Source organism: Helianthus annuus, chromosome 13 (assembly GCF_002127325.2).
Source record: "Helianthus annuus cultivar XRQ/B chromosome 13, HanXRQr2.0-SUNRISE, whole genome shotgun sequence".
Classification (NCBI taxonomy): domain Eukaryota; kingdom Viridiplantae; phylum Streptophyta; class Magnoliopsida; order Asterales; family Asteraceae; genus Helianthus; species Helianthus annuus.
In genome coordinates, this window is record NC_035445.2 from 150600651 (window position 1) to 150625402 (window position 24752).

Sequence of the window (24752 nt, forward strand, 5' to 3'; positions counted from 1 at the left end):
GCCGAAGATCCTTCAGCTGCATCATGATATTCATCATCTTCAGAAGAGTCATTATAGTCAGCAGCATCTTCATAAACCTCATTTTGAACCATATTGTTGACAGACGAAGAAGCTTGGGGGTCAACAACAATAGGTCTAACCAAAGGCGAGACAGCAGCGTTGTCACTTTCCAACAACATCCTAGCCGCTGCTGATTCTTCGTCAAAGGTTGGCAGATTGAAGGAGTCAAATAGTCCATCATAATCGAACATCCACGGATCACCCGGAGCCCTAACAGGACTCGTGTATCTTTGAACCCTGACTTCACTCCATAGCTCAATCTTTTTGGTAGCTAGATTCCAAACACGAAAATTTGGAGTAGCATATCCAAGGAAGAAACCCTCGATAGCTCTTGCTCCAAACTTTCCATCCGGTTCGATCATAGTACATGGAGCACCAAACGGTTCTAGGTAAGAAAGATCCGGTTTCCTTTTCTGAAGGAGTTCGAAGCAAGTCTTGCCATGTCTCTTTACTGTAAGAACTCTGTTTAACGTGTAGCAAGCAGCCGATACAGCCTCCCCCCAGAATTGAATAGGGAGTTCCGACTCTACTAACATTGTTCTTGCAGTTTCTATAATCGTCCGATTCTTCCTCTCTGCGACACCATTTTGTTGTGGAGTATAACGAGAACTGTACTCATGAAGAACGCCTTTAGAAGTACAAAACTCATCCATAACCTGATTCTTGAATTCGGTTCCATTGTCGCTTCGGATCCTCTTCACTTTCAACGAATAGAGATTCTCCAACATTGTAAGAAGATCCTTGAGGATGCCAGGAGTTGCACTCTTGTGTGCCATGAAGGATACCCAAGAAAATCTAGAATAATCATCAGTAACAACTAGACAATAAGCATCTCCGAATGTTGTCTTGTGCTTCATAGGTCCAAAAAGATCCATATGAAGACGTTCGAGAGGCATGCTGACAGTGTTGATTTTCTTCAAAGGGTGAGACTTCTTTGTTTGCTTCCCCTTTTGGCACGAGACACAGATATCTTGCAAATGAAAACTTCTCACAGGCACACCATTCACAAGATTATTTTTCACCAAATGGTTCATCTTTCTCAAGTGAATGTGCCCCATTCTTCTGTGCCAAGATATCGACTCCTTTTCTGTGGCTTTTGAGACAAAGCAAGTGACTTGTGCAGATGTTGTAATCGCCTGGCTCATGTCGAGAATATAAAGATCATTAACTCTCGGAGCCGATAAGAGAATCCATTCTTGTGGAATTTTGAATCCAGGTTTCAGCACATAGCAGCCGACATCATCAAAATGCACGGTGAATTTCTTATCGCAGATTTGCGACACACTGAGAAGATTATGATCAATTTTCTTAACATAATTGATCTTATCGAAGCACACCATACCATTTGAAATACTTCCTTCTCCAGTGATAAATCCGCCTTTGTCACCCGCAAAAGCAACATACCCTCCTCTAATGTTTCTCACGTCGTATAGGAGCCGTAAGTCGCCAGTCATGTGCCTGGATGCTCCACTATCAACAATCCAGTGACTATTAATAGTTCCTCCTAGAACATCCTGCACATGTCATGTAAAAACATCAGTTGAGAATGGGGACCCAAGCCTTAGTGGTCTTGGGTCGTCCCTGAGCATCACGAAACGTGATATCAATCTCTTGATGGTTTTTAAGAACAATTGCTCCCCCTGAATTGTCACCCGACTTAGGTAACCAAGTTCGTTTTTGCCTACCAGTTTTTGAAGATTCTGGTTTTACAGGTTGTGACACACTTGGTTCCTTTTGAACTGTTTTAACTTCAGATTTTAAAGCTTTTTCAACTGTTTTTATGTTCTTACGTCGTTGTTTAGTTTCTTGTTCTTTTACAGTTCGTTTATCATGTTTAGGTGAAACTGACCGACGTTGAGGGTGAACTGTTTCAGGTGGAGCTTTCTCAACAAATTTCTTCTTTGGAGCATTTGGGCAGTTTCTGATGATGTGCCCAATTTCTCCACATTTGAAACAAGTTCTCCTTTCAGCGGACTTAGGAGAACTTGATCGACTAGCAGATGTTGAACCTGTAGAACCTGAGGTACTTGCTCTTTCATCACACCCGTTTGTGTGTTGGGTGTAATTGTTATCACTGTTACGTTTCAAAATCTTGACTTGTTGTACAAAATCAGTGTTTGATTTGTTTTCAAAAGTCTCAATTTTATCTGTACCTTTTGATGCTACAAATTTAACATCTTTTGCTTTCTTCTTGTAACGAGCTCCTTTTGATTCAACCTTAGCCTTTGGCTTTGGAGCTCGTTGTTGTTGTTTACCCTTAGAAGCAGTAGGTTGTTGAGTGGTTGGAGATTTTTGATTACCAAACTGTTTTCTAATCTCAGCCTTAGGAATTGGATCACATTGTGTTATCACAATTCCCGGAAGTGTTTTTCCCAAAAATTTGTTTGTGTTGTCTTCAAAGACTTTGTCAATCAAAGATTTATTTACATTTTTAATTTGAAAAACATGATCTGAGTAGATTTTATTATCTCCAACCAATGTATACAACACATTACTGCTTTTAACAGTAGTCACACCTGCCTTATCAGCTTTGACATGATCAATCACTTGCTTCTTAACAAATGGAACATCAGGAGTATCAGGATCACAAAGAATGTGATTCTCTCGTGGAATAACTACTCCTTTCATCTTGTTAAGTGATTTATCCCGTTCACCTACATCCACTTCTGTCTCATCATCCGATGTCTCATAGTCCTCGATAATTGAAGGACTTTGCTTCACGGATGATGAAGTTTCTTGTTGCTTGGAGGATGTGTTTGTAGAATTGTCCGGTTTGAACCCAAGGCCAGTAGCAAATTCCTCAACATCAAGAGGCACACTGGGTTCATACCGAGGCATTTCCTCCTCATCAGGCATCTTGGTATAATTGTTCATCAAGGGGGGCGGACATTTCTTATACCCTATGCCTTTCTGATTTCCCTTTGATTGTTGAACCTCGATGATGTGATCAAGCACAAATTGGGAGTTAGAATAACTATCCAATTTTTGTTTGATCGCATCATGCTCGCATTGGGCAATGGCTAATTGCTTCTTAGTTTCTTCCACAATGTTAATATATTCATTTATACTTACTTGCTTGTGGTAAACTACTTTGTTAACCTCGGACACATTTTTCTTTAATGTTTCTATTACAGATTTAAATTCTTTTTCATTCCGAGTTAAAGCCATGTTCGCCTCTTTGCATTTCGACAGTTCAATAACCAAATTCTGATTATGACTATGAAGCTTTTCTGATTCAAGCTTCATATCAGCACATGATTTACAAACACTAGGAGCAGGAGGTTCAGAATTTACCTGACTAGAAGAGGCTGAACCGTTTGCCATAAAGGCAGTTTGAAAAGAAAAAGCTCCATCTTCAGAAAATAGCTTCTCCATTTCCTTTGATGCAGTAGCCGCCTTTCTAATCAGAATTGATTTCTGACATTTAAGCTCATCATCTCCTTCCTCCTTCACATCAGGCTCTGAGTGATTATCCCCAGAAACAGAGCCTTCTTCATCAGAACTTCCAGAATAACCAGAACTGTCATCACTTCCAGAAGACTCTTCTTTATGAACATGCTCGATGATCTTTGCATAAAGAGCTGTTCCACTTCTCTGATCATCATCACCAAACTGAACTGACCAGTCACATCCCTCGTCTGCTCGAACAGCCAGAGCCCGATTGGGATTTGAAGTTCCAGGCTGGCCCTGATTGTTATTAACTGCCACCATCCTCCTCTCACGGTTCTCTTGCTGGGCATTCACATTTGTAGTGCTCGTCTGGTTTCTGAAAGGGTTGTGATTGCCATGTTTTGTTGGTAGAGTGCACTCGCGTTTGAAATGCCCTTTATTACCACAGTTGAAGCATGTCAGGGCGTTGATATCAAACTCATACTTCGTATCTTTCTTTCCTTCCAACGAAGTTCTACCAGTACGAGCCATGAAGTCTTTGGCCCTTCTAACCGCACTTGCAAAAGCCCACTTAATATCCATCAACTCCATTTCTTCCTTGTCGATCTGCTGATAATCTTCATTGGTCATGTTGATGTTTCCAAGCTGACCTGCTACCAATCCACAGTAAGCACTGACCATTGTATTAATAATTTCCATGTGCTCCTTAGCAACTTCAATGCTGAGGTGTGAAAGGTTTGAATTATCGACTCGGATTGTGTGAGGATTTTGAGGTTGAGGATTGTTTGTATAATGAGCTTGTTGTTGTTGTTGTTGAGGTTGGACTTGTGGCTGTGTTGGAACAGGAATGTACGACCTCGGATCGAATTGAGGTTGTGGTGGAGCAGCCGTTGACTGAGGAAACGGAAAGGAACTTGTGTTGGACACAAAAGCAGTTTGCAGTTTAGGTTGCTGTTGCTGAGCTGCAGCGGATCTTGCCAAAGCATCGAAGCCTGGAAGGTACATTTCTGTATTCTGAAGAGCTGGAGCACGCCTTGCTTTCCTGATTTCTTCATCATTTTTATGTTCCAGCTTCTGAATGAACTCGTAGATGTTAACCGTGTCTAGAGTTCCAGTGTGCTTCAACAACTCAATAAATGAACTCCATTTTGGAGGCAAAGCGTCAGCAAACCTATTCACCATGTCTTGTTGAGTAGAAACAACCCCATAAGCACACATTTCACTGATCAGATGATAGAAACGGGTTGTCATATCATTTAGAGTTTCGTTTTCCAAAAACTGAAACGATTCAAACTCTTTCTTCAACAAATCATGACGAGACTTTCGAGCAGCTGCATTGCCTTCTCCTCTAGCTACTAAGGCATCCCACAACGTTTTCGTGGTCTTGCAGTAAGAGAACTGATGATAGATATCTTTGTTGAGTGCTTGTGTAAGTGTAGCAAAGGCCTTTTTCTCCAATTCATAAGCCTTCTTGTCATTTTCCAGCATGTTGGCATAACCTTCTGAAGTGGACGCAGCAGTTTCAAGATTAGTATTGAACGCATTGATGAAACACGTCCAAAGATCGGTGCTTTGCCCTTGAACATACGTGTGAAAACGGTTTTTCCATGATGGAAAATCGTTCATATGGTTCAACTTCGGTGGACGATTGTTGCTTCCCGTTTCACTTTCACTGATCAAAAGGTTTTGAATGCTTTGACTTTGATTGGATACCAAAGCCCATTGACTTGGACTAATTGATGGCGGTGGAAACATACTCTTTGCCCAAGCATCAGCAGAAGTTAGTTCTTGACTAGATTGTGAGTTCAAACTCCAATCCCAAGGACTTGTACAACTCATTTTGATCAGATATTAATAGATAACCTACACAAACACAAACTGTTAAAAGCAAACAGACCCGAAATGAAAGATACAACCTGGTTCGAAAGATCAAGACTTGTTCGAATGATCAACAGTGTTCGAAAGATCATTGTTGAGTTTCGAGCAAAGACTCCGAAAGATTGACTTCGAAGGATTGACCACACGAAGGATCCTTATCTTTCGAAAGATGATTTCGAAAGATTCTCCTTATGTTTCGAACACAGATCTCGAAAGATTCACCAATACGAAGGATCCTTATCTTTCGTAGAGTAACAGTAGCTCGAAAGATGTATCTTACGACAAGATTCCTTGGCTCGAAAGATAGAACACAGGCTTCGAAGGATATTCGAAGCATGGGTATCTGTCGAGCCTCCTTGATCGAAAGATTATCTTTCGATGTCGAAGGATGTCTTTCGAATGCTCTGACACAACTGAAAAGGTGACAGGTTGGTGAAAAAGGTGACAGGTTGGTGTACCAACTTTCGGCAGAAGGGATGTTCTGCACACGATTTTCTACCAACTTTTTGACTTTCAAACAAGATTTCCCAAAAAGGCAAATCTTATCCAACAAGTCCAGTCACCGGAGATAACCGGAATCTTGGCCGGAAAAATCAAAGTCACTTAAAAACAAGTTTTCAAGTTACCCAACCCAACCTAGAACACTTCCGAAGGTTTAGAACTCGTTTTCCAGTTTTAAGATGCAAGAAAAACCACCAAAACGGGTGCTAAACCTAGTGTCCAAACACACCAAGAACTTGAACAAACCCGGTTTTAAACAAGGTAAAGAGCCTTAGCTCTGATACCACTTGTAGGTCCCTTCACGGAGGATGACGAACCTAAACCTTGTTCTACTAACTCACTAGCGAGTGCGGAATCCAAGCTAGCAAGCAAACCGGGATGAAGCAAGTATAAACCCAACACACAAGGTTCACCGATTAACACCAATGTATTAATACGTATGAAGGTTTCGGTTACAAGCACAATGTTTACAAATCTAACTTGCAAACTCTCAAGTGTGTGTGTGTTTTCGGACAGAATGCTCTCAAGAACTCTATCTTTCTGTCTGTCTCTCTAAGTGTCTAAGTCTAACACATACACTGCATGGGTATATATATACCCAGCCTAGGTTGTCTAGTCCGAAGGATCCGATAGATGGTCGAAGGATCATCTATCGAACATCAAGTCATCGAAGGATTCACATGGACCTCGAAGGATGATCTTTCGAGGTCAATCATTCGAAGTATATCTTTCGAGGAGATCGAAGGATCCACATCATCCTTCAATCTCTTATCCTTCGAGACAGACAACCATCTTTCTAACTGTTGACTAAGTCAAACCAGGAGGACGGTTGACTTGGTCAACTTACAGGACTGACAAGGACATCGTTTACATCGTGACCGAACATAGACAAAGTACAGACACAAGTGCACCAACATTAACCTGAAATGGCAATTTAAAACCTTGGTTAATAAAACATAAAATACTGTAAGAGCCTTTAAGTAAACCTTGTCCATCATTTATATGTAGCAATTGAAGCTACATGGCTGGATCAGATGAAGTCAATAGCCATCCGGTAGGAAACCGTGATGATGCTAAATTCTTAGTAACGGGTGCTGAGCTGAAAGCAATTGTGAATGTTGCGGTTGCGAAAGCCTTGGAACGACAATACAGTGAGTATAGTGAGACCCGTAGTAGAACCCTACCTACACCGCATGCTAAACCAAAGAATCATTCTGAGGCTCACAACAAACCACCACCTACTCCACCCAAATCTAAGAAAGATGATGACCGACTTTCCTCAAATGAAAACAATGTTCACCCCAAGAAGATTGTGTTTGACGATGCTCCGCGTGCTAAGGGTTGCACGTATAAATATTTTGTGTCTTGTAAACCCCGGGATTTTACTGGGGAAAAAGGAGTAGTAAACTGTATGACATGGCTTGATGAAATAGAGGACAGTTGTAGACATCAGTGGTTGCGCTGAAAGGGATATGGTTAAGTTTGCATCCCATTCTTTCAAGGGTGAGGCTCTAGCTTGGTAGGGAGCTTTGATCCAGGCCTCTGGAAAGGTTGCCTTGTATAATATGTCATGGGAGCAATTTGTTGCTCTTATCAAGGATAACTACTGCCCTCAGCATGAGGTTGAGCGGATAGAGTCTGATTTTCTATCCCTGGTTATGAAGAACCTAGACTGCCAGGCATACCTCACCAGTTTCAACACTTTGTCCAGATTGGTTCCTTACCTGGTAACCCCGGAACCCAAGAGGATCGCGCGCTTCATTGGGGGTTTGGCCCCAGAAATCAAAGCCAGCGTGAAAGCCTCCCGACCTATCACATTTAGATGTGTAACCGATTTGTCTCTGACCCTCACTCAAGATGCAGTGAGACAGAGATCATTAAGAAATGCGGACTCTGAAAAGAGGAAACGCGAAGATGAAGATTCACGTCGGTCAGGCAAGAAGCATAGAGGGAACCGTGACAGTAAGAAGGGGTCTGAAGCCAGGAGGAACGATCAACAGTCGAGCGATAGGCCCAAGTGCAAGGTTTGCAAGAAGCACCACTTCGGGAGGTGCAGGTATGAGCAGAAATCCCAACCTAAGGCATGTGGGATATGCAAGTCCACTGAGCACCGAACTCTTGAGTGCAAAAAGTTGAAGGATGCAACTTGTTACAGTTGCAATGAGAAAGGGCACATCAAGACCAATTGCCCAAAGATAGTGAAGAAGGCTGAGGAAGGGAAGAAGACCAATGCTAGGGTCTTCCAGATGAATGTGCAGGAGGCCATCCAGAATGATAACGTCATAACTGGTACGTATCTCATTAATGACGTTTACGCAAGGGTATTGTTTGATTCTGGAGCAGATAAATCCTTTGTAGATGATAAATTCTGTGAATTATTAAGATTGACTATTAAAGCCTAGAAAGTAAATTATGAGGTAGAGTTAGCAGATGGGACTTTAGAAACCGTCTCGACTGTGTTAGATGGATGTGCCATATCCATTAGGAACCACTCTTTTCCTCTGTCCCTCCTCCCGTTCAAATTAGCAGGCTTTGATGTAGTAATAGGAATGGATTGGTTATCGCGAAACCAAGCCCAGATAGTGTGCAACAAGAAGCAGGTAGTAATCAAGACCCCATCTGGTGAGCCACTCACTATTCAGGGAGATACTCAACACGGATTGTCAAAACAAGTGGCCATGCTTAAGACATCCGGATGCACGAGTAGGGGTTGTGTCATTTATATGGCACAAGTAACTATTGGCGAGAAGAAGCCCAGAATCGAAGACATACTGGTCATTTCTGAGTATCCCGAGGTTTTTACAGAGGAACTACCTGGTTTGCCACCGGACAGGCAGGTGGAATTCAAGATTGACATCATTCCCGGAGCGGCACCAGTAGCCAGAGCACCATATAGATTAGCACCAACGGAGATGAAGGAATTAAGGACACAGTTAGATGATTTACTGGCTAAAGGTTTTATTAGACCTAGTTCATCTCCATGGGGAGCGCCAATTTTGTTTGTTAAGAAGAAGGATGGATCAATGCGTCTATGCATTGATTACCGTGAGCTAAACAAGCTTACTATCAAGAACAGATATCCTTTGCCTAGAATCGATGATCTATTCGACCAGCTACAGGGAGCGAGTTACTTCTCTAAGATAGATCTCAGGTCAGGCTATCATCAATTGAAAGTTAAGGAGGAGGATGTACATAAGACCGCGTTTAGGACTCGTTATGGTCACTACGAGTTCCTGGTGATGCCTTTTGGGCTCACTAACGCACCTGCCGCATTCATGGATCTCATGAATCGCGTATGCAAGCCTTATCTGGATAAATTTGTCATCGTCTTCATTGACGACATCCTCATCTACTCAAAGAACCGAGCTGACCATAAGAGGCATCTTCGGTGCATTCTTAAGCTGCTCTATCAAGAGAAGCTCTATGCCAAGTTTTCAAAGTGTGAATTTTGGCTTCGCGAAGTCCAGTTCCTTGGACACGTTGTGAGTGAGCGTGGAATTCAAGTGGATCCCGCAAAGATAGAAGCTATCATGAACTGGCAAGAGCCAAAGACCCCTTCAGAGATTCGTAGCTTCCTAGGTTTGGCTGGATACTATAGGCGTTTTATTGAAAACTTCTCAAGAATTGCTGCACCCTTAACGTCGTTAACATGTAAGAACATTAAGTTTAATTGGGGACCTAAGTAGCAAGAATCTTTTGATATCTTGAAGCAGAAGTTGAGTAACGCACCAGTGCTAGCCCTACCTGAAGGCATTGAAGAATTTGTGGTGTATTGTGATGCATCACACACCGGAATGGGTTGTGTGTTAATGCAAAAGGGCAAGGTCATAGCCTATGCTTCACGACAATTAAAGGTGCACGAAAAGAATTACACCACCCATGACTTGGAATTGGGTGTCGTTGTATTTGCACTTAAGCTTTGGAGGCATTATCTGTATGGGACGAAGTGTGTAATCTATTCCGACCACAAGAGCCTTCAACACCTGTTCAATCAGAAGGATTTGAACATGAGGCAGCGACGATGGATGGAAACCTTGAACGATTATGATTGTGAAATAAGGTACCATCCAGGCAAGGCCAATGTAGTCGCAGATGCATTAAGCAGGAAGGAAAGAGTGAAGCCGATAAGGATCAATGCCAAGAGCATTGAAATTAAGAGCAGTTTGAATGAAAGGTTGTTAGCTGCACAGAAGGAAGCTGTGTTGGAAGCTAACTATCCTGAGGAGAAATTAGGAGTGACTGAAGAACAGTTGTCCTACGACAAAGACGGGATGTTGAAATTAAATGGACGAATATGGGTTCCTATATATGGAGGACTTCGAGATGTTATCCTCAAGGAAGCCCACAGTTCCAAATATTCCGTCCATCCTGGAGCTGATAAGATGTACCAGGATTTAAAGGCGAATTATTGGTGGATAGGCTTGAAAAAGTCTATAGCTGCTTATGTAGCTAAATGCTTGACGTGTGCTAAAGTCAAAGCTGAACATCAGAAGCCGTCAGGCTTACTGCAACAGCCTGAGATTCCCACGTGGAAATGGGAAATGGTGACGATGGACTTCATCACCAAATTGCCTAAGACGCCGAAGGGAAATGATACTATATGGGTCATAGTTGATAGACTGACTAAGTCAGCACATTTCCTGCCCATTAGAGAGACCTTCAGCTCTGACATGCTAGCCCAATTGTACGTAGATAAAATTGTGGCCTTGCATGGCGTGCCAATATCTATTATTTCAGATCGGGATACTAGATACACATCACATTTCTGGAAGAGTTTCCAACAGTCTCTGGGCACTCAATTGAATTTCAGTACGGCTTACCATCCTCAAACGGATGGGCAGAGTGAGCGTACTATTCAAACATTGGAAGACATGCTGCATGCATGTGTGATTGATGTAGGAGGAAGTTGGGACAGGCATTTACCATTGGTCGAGTTCTCCTACAATAATAGCTACCATACTAGCATTAAGGCTGCGCCTTTTGAGGCACTATATGGTAGAAAGTGCCGAACGCCCATCTGCTGGGCAGAAGTAGGGGTACCCAATTATCAGGTCCTGACTTAGTCTTCGAGACTACAGACAAGATTGTTCAAATTCGCGATCGCCTGAAAGCTGCTCGAGACAGGCAGAAAAGCTATGCGGATGAAAGACGAAAGCCTCTCAAGTTTGAGGTTGGCGATAAAGTTTTGCTCAAAGTATCACCTTGGAAAGGGGTGATGCGGTTTGGCAAGAAAGGTAAGTTAAGCCCAAGGTATATAGGACCATTCGAAATCATCGAATGTGTAGGATCAGTGGCTTATAAGTTAAACTTACCTGAAGACCTCGATGGAATTCATAATGTATTTCACGTCTGCAATCTGAAGAAATGTCTAGCTGATGAGTCGCTAGTCATACCGCATACAGATGTGCATATAAACGAAGGCTTAAAGTTTATAGAAAAACCTGTGTCAATTGAGGACCGACAGGTAAAGAAGCTTCGAAGGAAGCATGTACCCATTGTCAAGGTCAAATGGGAGGGCCGCAGAGGTCCTGATTATACGTGGGAGTTAGAATCCACAATGAAAGAGAAATACCCTCAATTGTTTCAGTAAATCTCGAGGTCGAGATTTCTTTTAAGGGGGTGAGGATGTAACACCTCGAAAATTCCTGTCCATTAAAATAAAGACACGTGTCATCAGAGACAGACGTGTCAGAAAAACCGGATTAAATAAAAGATGTTTGGTAGGATTTTATTTAAAAGGGTGTCATGTTATTTAAAATACCTCTGAACGACCCAAGGGCGACATGTTATTAAATCACCTCTGAGCGACCCGAATTTTATAAATCCCAAGATCCTTAAATCTTTTGAAAGACATCCTATATGATAACCGGTTGTTTCCAAATAAATAAAGTTCCACCTTTTATGTGAACTCGGGATTTGACAGGATTGTTACTACTAATAATGCTAAATAAGAATTCTTATAAGAAAGAATCAAGAATAATTATGAAGCTTGTTAACTATTAAGAGAATCCAAGACTTGCTCTTGGTATTTCCGTCACTTTGCAAGTTCCATAAGAGGTCAAATGAAGATGGGAACATGTAAGACCTATCCAAGCATGCAATGGCTGAGCAAATGGCCCCCCTACTGAAAAAGATGGACTGAATTCGGAAATGGTTTGATTGCATGGTCAAGACTTAAAAGTTTGCAAATTTTTTGTCCTCTGACCATCGGTTACGGACCGCAAGGCCCTAGGCTTACGGTTCGTAAGGAGGGTACCTGGGCATGTTTCAGCAAGGTCGGTTACGGGCCGTAGCCATTTTAGCTTACGGTCCGCAAGAGGTTCTTACGGACCGCAAGGCCTCAAGCTTACGGTCCGTAAGACCATCGCTGGCAGCAGATTTTGGACAGCTGCCTGTTTAACCAGTTGCACCGACTTAAAACGATGGTTTCTGAATTCAGGGGCTTGCTAGGCAGTATTTAGCCCTCTAGGGACACCTGGGGTGATCCCCCAACCATTGTAGACTTGCTTGTCATAATCTTGGACCATTTAAGTTCACTATATAAGGGCATGAGGTGTGACCATTTCCTTTGCTCACTTTGGACTTGGGTTCAAGACTTCTCTGGAGCTTTCCTGGACAGCAACCAACTTTCTTTAGGTCTCTAATCCTATTTAGGATCCTTGTAAGTGACCTTAACCTCCCTTAATCCATTTTAGCTTAGTTAATTAAGTAAAAGTCAAACCGTCGTAATTAAGGTTTGACTTCGTGATTAATTAAAATGTGCTCTGTCAAATCACGAATTAAAAATACCTTTAAGTAGGTAATTAGGTGGGTAACAAACCCTTAAAAGGGTATTTTCAGATTCCCACTCTAAGCATGTCAATTGTCGAGTCAAAGCTAACTTTAAAAAGTCAACATAATGCTTATATCCGAATTAACTTATAATTAGCAATGTAGGATGCATGCAACCTGTTTTAACATTAATATAACTTGGTAAATAATGTAAGAACATGTTCCAACATGTTCAACTCGACAATTTTCTGTTTAGACCCGGTTTGGAACCGAAAGTCGCATAGTTTGACTTTCGCTTTAACTTTCAGTTCTGGCCCGATTTAGTCTAGATTAAGATTGCCTTAGAGCTTCTTTTGGACCTAATAACATGTTAGTATATCCTCCTGTGATTATACAACTTGGTTCATTAGATATCTTGATCGTATGCATGTTTCCGTTAAATGCCCATATGTTGACCATTATGCCCAAATGTCCATAAATCATGATTTTTGAGAATAAAAAGGGGTAGACATCTTAGTTACTGAATTATAAACTTGTACCTAAAATTTGATATCAGTTTGAAGTCTAGATTAAGAGTTATGCTCATTAGCGTAATTAGAAGCTTTCTTAGTAAATAGTTAGCGTAATTAGCATGTAACCTACCTAAACCCAAATTTTGTATCAAAACTTTATACCCACTGTTATATAATAATATTTTGGGAATTTTAAAGATTTTTATTTATTTTTAGGCTAAGCATAACCTAAGGTTTTAAGCTTAATTCGGATTATGCCGGTTTTGCCCTTTTAGGCCATAAAATGAGTTTTACAAAACCTTTTGACCCCAAACCTTTTTCTATTGGTTTGTTATGTTAAATATATTATTTTGAGCCTTCTGGAATTATAAAAATATCAGCTTTTCTTTTAAGACCCGGAAATGGCTCCAAATCGTCTTTTTAGGCATTTTTACGACATAGTATATGTCAAAACTAGTTTTTATACATAAGGTCTAATACCTACTGACATATCTTGTAAAATTTCATATTATAACAGTAAACTAAAGGTGAGAACTCAGATTTCCGGTTTTAACCTTTTAAGCTTATGTAAAATTACCAAAATGCCCTTATGGGGCGTAAAGTGAGTTCAAAATCATTTGGGGCATAATAGGACATATCTTACTGATATTACAACATAATTGGTGCATATAATCTCAGGAAACTTGTATATGATTTATATGGTTACCCGTTACGCACTTTCGCGTTCGGATCGGCATATGTGACTAGTTTATGCACATTAGCCGAAGCGGGTCAAACCGTATCATCTTAGTCTCTAAATTCAGAATGTGTTTAGTTTACCCATGTCATACAAGTATCTAAGCTTGTATGGTCTAAGTCACATTCCTTTTCGGTTTTCGACTTCCTCGCGATTAAACCATATTTATCCTTCGAAACTAACCAGTCTAAGCTTAGGCTATGTTAAAAGACCCGTTAAGATTCTAATAGGTTATTATAAACCTTCGTTCCAGAATAGGAGCCCAGTAAAAGACACTTGCATTTTTGCTTTTGTGGTTTATACTTGCTCAGGTAAATACTTTTAACTTATTTTCCCTTATATGTGCTTGGGGTACGGTATATAAAATACCGCTTGGTCGGGCAATTGACCCTAACTCATTAGTAGTTGGGTATTATCAATGTGACCCGTTTGAAAAACTGGTTTTGTTTGTTTTACGCCTTTGGGAGCTTAATGACCATGTCCCGGATATCCTTGGCATCATTTTAAGAAATGGCCACGACCTTGACACCCGGGTGTAGGCGTACACCCGGTATGTGTCCATTTTTATTAAGGTATAAACGTTGGCTTCCCGCCGCGGACTTATACTGAGTGGTGTGTCAATTAACCTTAAACCCGGCACGACCCGGGCGACTGAACGCATAACGAACATGTAATTCTTTTACAAGTTTAACTTTCATTAACTATTCCCAAGTTCTAAAATGTTTTGTGCCTTGTGCATTCAAATCAATTTTTAAACCTTTTTTTAAAATGAGTCGGTTAAATTGTATTTACCAGTGCAAACTGACGTATTTTCCCCAAAAAGATTAAGTGCAGGATCTACACGGAATAGGCTGGCTTCTCCTTAGCGTCATAGAGTCTCGCAAACTTTGGGATGCATTTATCTGTTGAACAATTTTCTCCTTTTTATTTCGATCCACCTGTGGATCTATTTCGACTACTTGTGATACTTAGATATTACATTTGATGGTTGAAGTAAATCTATTTTATTGCTTCCGCTGTGCATTATAATTTGTGTTGTTTGACAATGATGATATCAACTACGTCACAATAATCCCCCACCGGGCCCACCGGTGACACGTGGAAATTCGGGGTGTGACAATTAGCTATCTTGTTCTGGGACCTGGGAATTTTCTTGATGGTACATGTTTGGAATGTGTTCATCAGCTCTTTAGATTTTTCTTTGTATCTCTTCGTATTGGGCTCCTTTGCAACATAACTGTCATTCACTTGACTTGACACCAGCAACGAGTCTATGAAGACTTGAAGCTTTTGAACCTTCATTTCCTTGGCTAACCTCAAGCCGGCTATCAATGCTTCGTATTCGGCTTCATTGTTGGTGATCTGAAATTCAAATCGAAGAGCATATGTAAATTCTAACCCTTCAGGGTTGATCAGAATAAACCCAGCCCCTGACCCTTCAACGCTTGAAGCCCCATCGATGAAAAGTTTCCAGGCTTCAAGGTCAGAGGGTTCAGTGACAGCTGTGTTAACTTCAGTGATGGTTTGCTTCAGGACTTCTACAATGAAATCAGCCAAGACTTGGGCTTTGATGGCTTTTCTAGGGACATAGGTGATTTTGTGTTCACCTAGTTCCACGGCCTATTTGGCTAATCGTCCTGAGTTTTCCGGTTTTTCAAGCACACTCTTAATGGGTTGGTCGGTGACCACTTGTATAGGGTGTGCTTGGAAATACCTTCGAAGCCTTCTAGCCGTTTGGACTAGGGCTAGGGCAAGTTTTTCCAAAGGAGGATACTTGATCTCTGCCAGTTTTAGAGTGTTGCTGAAGAAATAAACGTGTACCTGAACTTTGTCTCGTTCGATGGTTAGAACCGCCCTTATTGCTTCTCCAGCAACCGAAAGGTATACAAAGATCAACTCTCCTGTTTCTAGGGTTGCGATATCTGGGAGTGAAGCCAAGTGTTGCTTCATCTGGTTGAAGGCTTCCTAAGCCTCTTCAGTCCATTTGAAATCTTTTTTGTCAGAGCACCCTTTAAGCGTTTTAAAGAAAGGCAAATACTTTTTAGCCAACTTTGAGGTAAAACGCTTCAGGGCAGCAAGCTTCCCATTCAGGCTTTCCACCTCCTTTTTGCTTCGTAGTGGTTTGGTTTCGAGAACAACTTTGACTTTGTTTGATTTGGCCTTTATACTTTGTTTTCCCACAATATGCCCCAGGAATTTACCTTCTTCAAATCCAAACGAACATTTTTCAGGGTTGAGTTTCATGTTGACCTTCCTTAGGTTCTTGAAGGTTTCTTGGATGTCATCAAGCATTTGGTATTCTGTTTTGCTTTCTATTACCAAATCGTCGACATATGCTTCCATGTTTCTACCAATTTGACTAGCAAAAGCCTTGTCAACCAGGCGTTGGTAGGTTGCACCCGCATTTTTGAGGCAAAAAGGCATCTTTTGGTAGCAAAAGATTCCTTTATCCGTGTGAAAGGCGGGTTTCTCTTCATCTTCTTCTTTCATGATAATTTGATGGTAACCCTTGTAAACATCACGAAAACAATTGAAAAGGTAACCAGTGAGGGAATCAACCTTAAGATCGATTTCTGGAAGTAGATAACAATCCTTAAGGCAAGCCTTGTTCAAATCCTTGAAGTCGATGCACATTCTCCAAGAATTGTCGGGCTTTTGAACCATGACTGGGTTTGCAACCCAGGACTGATACTTTACTTCTTGGAGAATTCCAGCTGATACAAGCTTTCCAACCTCTTGGCATGCAGCCACGCTTCTTTCGGGTGCTAGACTTCGCTTCTTTTGGACGACAGGCTTGACATCGGGTGGTATTTTCAGCTCGTGCTCAGCAATGCTTCGAGGGATACCCATCATATCTTCCGGGCACCAAGCAAAGACATCGCTATAATGTACTAGCAGCTTTTCAAGATATGAGAGAGTTTCCTTTGAAAGGCTTGGATTAACCCTTATCCTTTGCTCAGGATACTTGGGGTTTATGATTAGCCCTTGCTTGTTTTCTTCACTTTTGGAACTTTCCCCTTCAACATGTAAGCCTCTTGAGTAGGTTGAAGGGTTGCAATCCCTCTCTCGGTAGGAAACTTGACTGTGCCATGACCAACATAAACAACCATATAGAATGCACACTGCCCCGGCCTTCCTATGATGACATCATAGTTGGAAGGTATATTCATAACCACAAATGTGAGAGGTTGGACTATCTCCATCTTTCCTTCACTGAAACAGACATCAAGGGTTAGTTGCCCTAAAGGCTTGAGGTGTATGTCAGCAATACCTTTTATGGAGGTTCCGGAGGGTTGAAGCTTCGAACGTTCCTCATTACTCAATTGGTTGAAGAACTTTTCAAACATGATTTCAGTGGTTGCACCAGTGTCTATGTATGCTCTGCTTGTCTTTAGTGTACCCACAGTTGCTTCAACCACAAGGGGGTTCGAGAGTGGGCCTTTTTCTGTTGGTGGGAAGCATACACACTGAAGCTCCCAAGCTTCCAACCTTTGTCGTTTGTTGGGAACCTTTCCATCGAAGTCCACCATGTTAACTTCTTTGCCTTTTCTTTCAGCTATCTTGTCCCTTACCCCCTTCACTAAGTGAGCTAATTCTCTGGACTTGACGGCCTCTTCAATCCTCTTTTTGAGTTGAAAGCAATCGTTAGTATGGTGGCCCTTCTCTTCATGAAATTCAAAAAATTGGGTGGAATTTTCATTCCTTTTGTTTTTCGGGAGAGGTCTAGGAGGCTGAAAATTGGGTGGAATTTTCATTCCTATGTAGCAAGGATTTCTTGGGGGGTTTTGGTAAGGGGTGTGAAGTTTATGGCCTTCTCCCTGCTTGGAGGGTCCCGGCCTTCAGACCTTCGTTGCTCTGAACCCCTTTAGCGTCTGTCATAGGAATGGAAGTTTCCCTTTTTTGTAGCTGGACTGTTGCCTCGCCAGCTAGATCCCCTTTTCTTTGCTCTTTTTTGTTTACAGCCTCCTCTCCTCTGATGTGGGCTTTGGCCCTTTCGAGAGCTTCTTCTAAGGTTTTTGGCAGGGACTTGTTGAAATCCCTGGTAAGGTATTTGGAGGTAATTGCATTCACGAAACCGACTACTCTCATCTTTTCATCCGCGCCCACATACGTCAGACCCTCCTTTTTATACCTTTCTATGAACTCTCGAATGCTTTCATCATCCCTTTGTTTTATCTGAAAGATCACCGTAGCATCTTTGATGTACCGCCTTTGTTGTGAGAAATTGGCTAGAAACCCTTTGCTCAGATCATCGAAGCTTCGAATGCTTCTGGCTGGTAAATCGTTGAACCATATCCTGGCCGATCCTATGAGGGTCTGCATAAACATGAGGCAGCATTCGGCATTTGACCATTTCTCAATTCTAGTAGCACCAGTGAAGATTTGAATGTGATCTTCTGGATCCTCGGTTCCGTCGTATGTCTTGATATGGGACGGCATTTTGATTTTCGTTTGAAAATCATAATAGGCTATTTGCTGTGAGAAGCACGAAAGATTACTTGGTTTGTATGGTTTGGACAAATTCTCTTCTACCCTTGCACCCGTGTTGTTGTTGTTATTCCCTTGAGTGGCCAGCACTTGATTAATGAAGTGTTGCCAAGCGAAGGAGGCCATCATCTGAGCCATCATTTGAGGCATAAGGTTGAAGCCTTGAAGGCTTCCAGGTGCAGCAGAGCAGTTTATCCCCAAAGGAGCACTCATAACGGCACTTCGTGACAAGGGAAGCACGGACAAAGGTTGTTCCCATGTAGTTGTTGCTGAGGGTGGAAGGCTTGCCACCGGAGATTGTAAGAGCAGGTCAAAAGTCAGCTCGTGCCCCAATGGAGCACCGGTTGCGGCTAGTTGGGAAGAGAAGAGAGGAAATGTTGTTGGACCTGGCTTTGTGTATATGTATGGGTTAGGATTTGGAGGTGGGTGGCTAGGACCAGCCTCGTTCCTGGATGGGGTTGGTTGTGAGCCTATGAAAGGAAGAGCTGGAGGTACAGGAGATAGCGATGGCTCAGGCTCGTCATAGTCCAACCGAATCCTTATCTCTTTGTCTCTTTCCCTACTCACGTATTGGTTGAGGAGAGACCTCAACTATAGGAAGTTGTTGGCGACCCCTTTAGGGGTAAGGTCAACACATGAGGGGGTGTTAGAGGCACCGACGTTAGGGGATGGAACCCCTGATCTAGACGGAGTTGGTGTTTGGAAAGTGAGGAACTCGGGGTATTTTGCTCCAGTAGGAGTGCTCCCCGGTGTTGAGAAGGACGTTGGTATAGCCACATGAGCTTGGCTAGTGTTTGGGGTAGAGGTATTCAGGACTTGATTTACCTCTCTGGGAGATTCACTTTCCGAGATGGTAATTTTGAGAGAATGGAGCTACACTACTAGGTCTTTTGAAGAAAATTAGTGGCGTAGCCCCACGGTGGGCGCCAACTTGTTGATGCAACAAATACTAGAGCGATGGTAGTAGCTGGGCTGGTTAGGCAAAAGGGTTGGAGGGTTCCGGTTTGCCTAATGCAAGTCGTGGGGTCCCCCACGTTTGCAAGACGTGGAGAGAGGTTCACTAGTTAGATTTTGTTGTTTGCTCGAGGTCCTCAACTGAAATGTGTTCAGCTTCGGATGTGAGAGCAATGGAAAAGTGTGTGTTGAATGTGAAGAGTAGAGACTTGCATGGAACAAGTGCTCGAGAAGAAAGACCAGAGATCCCTATGGAATCAGAGCTTGTCCGAATGTCCTTTGGCACTAAATGAAGTGTCATTTTATAGGGGAGGCATCGCCCAAAGAGGAGTCCTTGGACTAGTGAACCATGCTTGCAGTGGGAGACTTACCCATTTTGGGGTTGAACGGTTTGGACCTGCGGGTAAAAGGGAGCTTCTTGTGCATGCTCTCACTTTTACAGTTGTGAGAGGACTGAACAAGTAATCTGTGAAGTGACATGCTGTTGTTCATGTTCTTTTTGCTTTTCGCCATAGTTCCCGGGTTATGAAGCTTTTAACCTTTTAACCTTTTAAGCTAAAACGTGTTTTAGTCATTTTGTGAGATCTGAGCTACCCACGTCATCAGTCACTTCGTTTAATTAGTTGTATGATAGGTAGTTTATATGCCTTAGATAAATGACCAAAATGCCCTTTTCATGCATAATTGGATTTTAAGCATATGTAACTTAACTTTTGTCACCTAAACTAATTATGCAACATATTTAAACATGTTAGGTAGGGATGGCAATGGGTCAGGTTTGGGACGGGTTTAGGTAATCCCAAACCCAAACCCGGTTGGATGAGCTTGTCCCAAACCCATCCCAAAACCCGTCGGGTTTCTAGCGGGTAAATACCCATCGGGTATCGGGTATACCTGCGGGTTTCGGGTAAACCCGTTAATTTAAAAAGATTACTCATTGGGTATACTCATTTCAAAACCCATTGGGTATCTATCGGGTAACTACTAACCGGTTACATTTTCTATCGTTATTATAAAAATATGTATCAAATAACTACAATGTATATGGAATAGAATACCTATATGTGTAAAAAATGGATGTATCATAGATATACATATTAATAATATAAAAGAAATTATATCGGGTATACATTCGGGTAAATGGGTACACTTTATCGGGTAATTGGGTCGGGTAAACAGGTATATCACTAAATCCCAAACCCGTCCCAAACCCGCGAAAAAATAAAAACTATTCCCAAACCCGATTAACCGACCCCAAACCCATCCCAAATGTGTCGGGTTTTGGGCTTACCCATCGGGTTCGGGTTTGGGTTTGATTGCCATCCCTAAATTGTTAGGGCATATAATACTTGTCATAGGACTAGTTAGGCGTCTCAAATGCGCTTTTGCGCGCACGACGCGTTAAAGTGGCGTAAGCTACCTTAATGGGTCGTAACGGGTCACAAGCACTTTGGTTAGGTTCCGTTTTAGAATGTAGGCTTTGTTAAACCATATCACATGAGTTCCAATACTCATTAGGTTTACGAGACCTCATTCTACCCAATATTCCGATTTAGGTGTCGATTTATTAACTAGCGATCCGATTACTAGGTACTACTTGATTTCCTTGGTTTGCCTGAGCGTCGTTAAGTTCATTAGATTGAGGATACTTTCCAATTCAAAGTGAGTACATAGTTCCCCTATTTTACTATTTTAAATTGTTTTGGGGTGATTCATATGTGTTAAACGATTTCGATGCTTTTAAACGATGATTTCAAAAACGGATACTATGGTTTATATTAAACAATAATGATTTCGATAATGTGAATGAACTTGTTGGACATAATTACATAACAAATGACATCCATTAGCTTTGGCCGAGCCGACCAGTATTAGGTTATGGTACCATAGGATCTGACAAATCCCGTTATCGGACTGCACCCATGGTTATGTGTGCGGGTTATGTGGGTAACGACTGAACCTGTTAATTGTTAACTTACCCTTTGGTGGTTTGTTAATACGAGTTGAACGATGGACAAGTTACGAAGGTTTTAATGTATTCCACGAGACGACCAAAAGTAGTTTTCACAATTAAAAACGAGAACGATTTGAACGATTGAACGATTTGAACAAGTTAAACGAATTGAACGAACGATTGGTTTTTGGTTAGTGTTTAGATAACGGGACAGGTGTAACGTGATAAAAGCACGGTAGATACGCCGCTGGTACTTCTTATATATAAGTGTTTTTATCATATTATATTTCATAGCGTTATTTAGTTCACTTGGACGAACGATTTTAAACGATGTCACACAACGATGTTTACTAAACGATATAAACCATACGAGTTTTATTACGAGAGCGATTTACGATTTGGGTTTACATAAACAAATGTTTTGAGTTAAGATTCATGGCATCGAGGTTTTATAAACTATAACCAACTACTTGAAATTGGTTATTCATTTTATAATACAAACATTTTACAAAACAAGGTTTTCTAATATCGAATAACGAAGTTGTACGAGTTATTTTAACATGTAAATGATCCATGAATCTGACACTCACACAAAACCTATGTGCTTGCCGACATTTTTATGCTGACTTTATTTTCACGTATGTTTCAGGTGGTGTTGAATGATGTTGATTGCGACTAGCTAGCATGCTCACTTAGGACTGGACGAGGCCTTGGTGACTAAATAACAAATGATAGACGATGTGATTGTGTTTTAACAATGTCAAGACAATGTTTATTGTTTAATATTTTAATAAAACGAAACTTTTGAATCCAGGGCCGTGAAACAATAATTCTGTCGCTCCACTCCCCGACGTTTCCGCTGCGGTTTCGTTGTATTTCGCGGTCGGGGTGTGACAGGTAAAGAGGGGAATTCAGCTGCAAGCAAGGCTAAAGAGGGGAATACAGCTGCAACTAAGGGTAACAAGGTAAATTCTGCTATAGGTAAGGGTAAAAATGGCAAATCTGCAACAAGTGGTGATAAAGGGAAATCTTCATGCAAAAATGGTGGTCCCAAGGGTAAAGCTTTATTGCACAAACCTACGACAAGATCAGAAAGTAGATCCAAAAAACATGCAACCACGTGTCCATGGGTACTTTATCTCTCCAATGCAAACAGAGAGGGGTCTTGGGTAGTGAAAACTTACATAAATGAACACAAGTGCTTTCAAACAAGATCTGTGAAGCTTTGTACTGTTACTTGGTTAGCAAAGGAGATAGAACCTACAGTTGCAGTAAACCCTTCTATTCCTCTAAAAGCCCTGCAAGATACTTTCCAAAGGAAGCATCAGATCTCAGTTTCTTTTCAAAAGATGTTCAAGGCAAAAGGGATTGCAAAACAGAAGATAGAGGGGGACTACAAGGCTCAGCATGTAATTCTAAGGGACTACTGTGAAGAACTCATGAGGTCAAACCCGAGAACAACAGTGACAATTGATGTAGAGAGTGAACCTAATCCTAGTAGCCCAATAAGACAGTTTAGAAGGATATACATACATTTAGGTGGTTTGAAAGCAGGCTTTAAGGTTTGTGGAAGGCCACTATTGGGTTTGGATGGAGCCTTCATGACAGGTCCTTTCCCAGGACAAGTGTTAACAGCAGTGGGCCTAAACTCCAACAATGCAATATATCCTGTGGCCTATGCCTTGGTTGAAGCTGAAACAAAAAGTTCATGGGTTTGGTTCTTGGAATGTCTGGGACATGACTTAGAGCTTCAGAGAGATTCATACTTCACGTTTATCACTGATAGGTAGAAGGTAACTTTAATTGTCATTCTACAACACTGTTTGTCATTTTGTAACATTAACTGTCATTATTAACATTAACTGCCATTGTTCATTTAGGGCCTCATTCCATCCATACAACAAGTGTTTCCATATGCAGAACACAGGTTTTGTTTGAGGCATGTGCATGAAAAGATGAAGTGTAGGTGGAAGGGTGAGCTATATAAGAATTTGTTATGGAAATGTGCATCTTCAACTACTGTAGCTTACTTTGAACAAGCAATAAAAGAGGTTCAAGCTACTGATGAGGGTTTATATCAATGGCTAAGGGAGATTCCACCTATTCATTGGACCGGAGCCTATTTTAGTGGTATATATGTCAATATTGTAACTTCATTTAGTAATGTATTGTTAATTGTTAATATTGTTTGTGAATTGTAACCTCATTTAATAATGTATATCATTTATAACTTGTGTTATGCAGGTAGGGCTATCAGTGATGTGCTTCTTAACAACTTGTGTGAAGTCTTCAACAGACAGTAGGTTGAAGGAATGGACAAGCCAGTTATAACATGTCTAGAGTATATTAGAGAGTATTTGATGAGGTGAAATGTTGTTGTGCACATACTGATTTCAAAGAGTGAAGGTCACTTGACACCAAATGCTACTGAGATTTTTGAGAAGATAAAGGAGAAGGCTACAGATATGAGTGTCCAGTGGAATGTTGTGGACAAGTATCAGGCTAAAGGGAATTTATTGGAACAATATGCTATTAACATGGCTGATAAAACCTGCTCTTGCAGAAGGTGGGAACAAACTGGTATGCCTTGTAAGCATGTTGTGGCAGTTATATGGGATATGGTCGCACATGGAATAGAAGCGGATGTTCCAGAGAAATGGGTTTCACAAGTCTATTGGTTAGAAACTTGGAAGCAGGTCTATGCACACATAGTGGACCCAATCAATGGTAGGAACATGTGGATACCATCTGCTTGTACAACAACGCTTGTACCACCAAAGCACCATAAGCAAGTTGGCAGAAGAAGAGTTGAATGAACAAGCATCCAACAACCCTATATCGCCAACGGAGTTGTAAGCTCTCTCTCTCTCGATGTTCTTATATGTTTGCATGTATATGTGTTTGAATATTATTTGTATACCGACATAGGGATAGTATTAGCTAACTTATATATATTCTAGTGTATTTATTTGTTATATTTATTTATTTCTTAGTCCCTCTGTATGTGTATATATTGTAACTCTTTGTTTAATAGAATTCATTCACTTTCATATTAACACATGGTATCAGCCTATCCAACTAGTGGTTGAGTTTCCCATCCCTTCTTATTCTCTCTTTTCCTCTGCCTTCTTCCCCATCCGATCAACTTCTTTCCCTTTTATCTTCATGTTTGTCTTTTCCTCAACCATGACATCTTCATCATCTGAATCCAACCCTATGGCAAATTTTGCTCCTCACGTAGCCCTGAAACTCTCTGCGTCGAATTATCTGTTTTGGCGCACACAGATGCGACCCCTATTAACATACCACCAGGTTCTTCATCATGTCGATGGCTCAAAAACTGCCCCTCCGCCGACCATCACTGTCAGCGACAAAACGACCACCAATCCAGATTACACTGACTGGATGCAAAATGATCAAAAAGCTATTATCATTATCACAGTTTCTCTCACTGAGGAAGCTCTTGTTGTTATCGTTGGGTTATCAATGGCCCGCGAAATTTGGACTT

The 24752-nt window shown here is 41.4% G+C and overlaps 2 protein-coding genes across 2 annotated transcripts in view; both read right to left on the reverse strand.

Annotated features, from left to right (window-relative positions):
- The window catches only part of LOC110901995, a 36089-nt gene extending 20291 nt beyond the window's left edge, over positions 1-15798 (reverse strand). Inside the window, exons 1-2 of the mRNA XM_022148741.1 lie at positions 15563-15798; positions 14990-15427 (exon numbers count right to left, since the gene is read on the reverse strand). Coding sequence (XP_022004433.1) covers positions 14990-15427; positions 15563-15798 — 674 coding nt within the window. The remainder of the gene's footprint in view (positions 1-14989; positions 15428-15562) is intronic.
- A 1854-nt stretch (positions 15799-17652) lies between these two features.
- Positions 17653-18549, reverse strand: LOC110901996. The gene has a single exon (XM_022148742.1). It carries the CDS (start codon positions 18547-18549, stop codon positions 17653-17655), a length of 897 nt encoding a protein of 298 aa, XP_022004434.1.
- Positions 18550-24752: the final 6203 nt, after the last annotated feature.

Coding starts and splice junctions, on each gene's coding strand:
- LOC110901996 (XM_022148742.1), bottom strand. CDS start 18,549: ATGAGTGCTCCTTTGGGGATAAACTGCTCTGCTGCACCTGGAAGCCTT.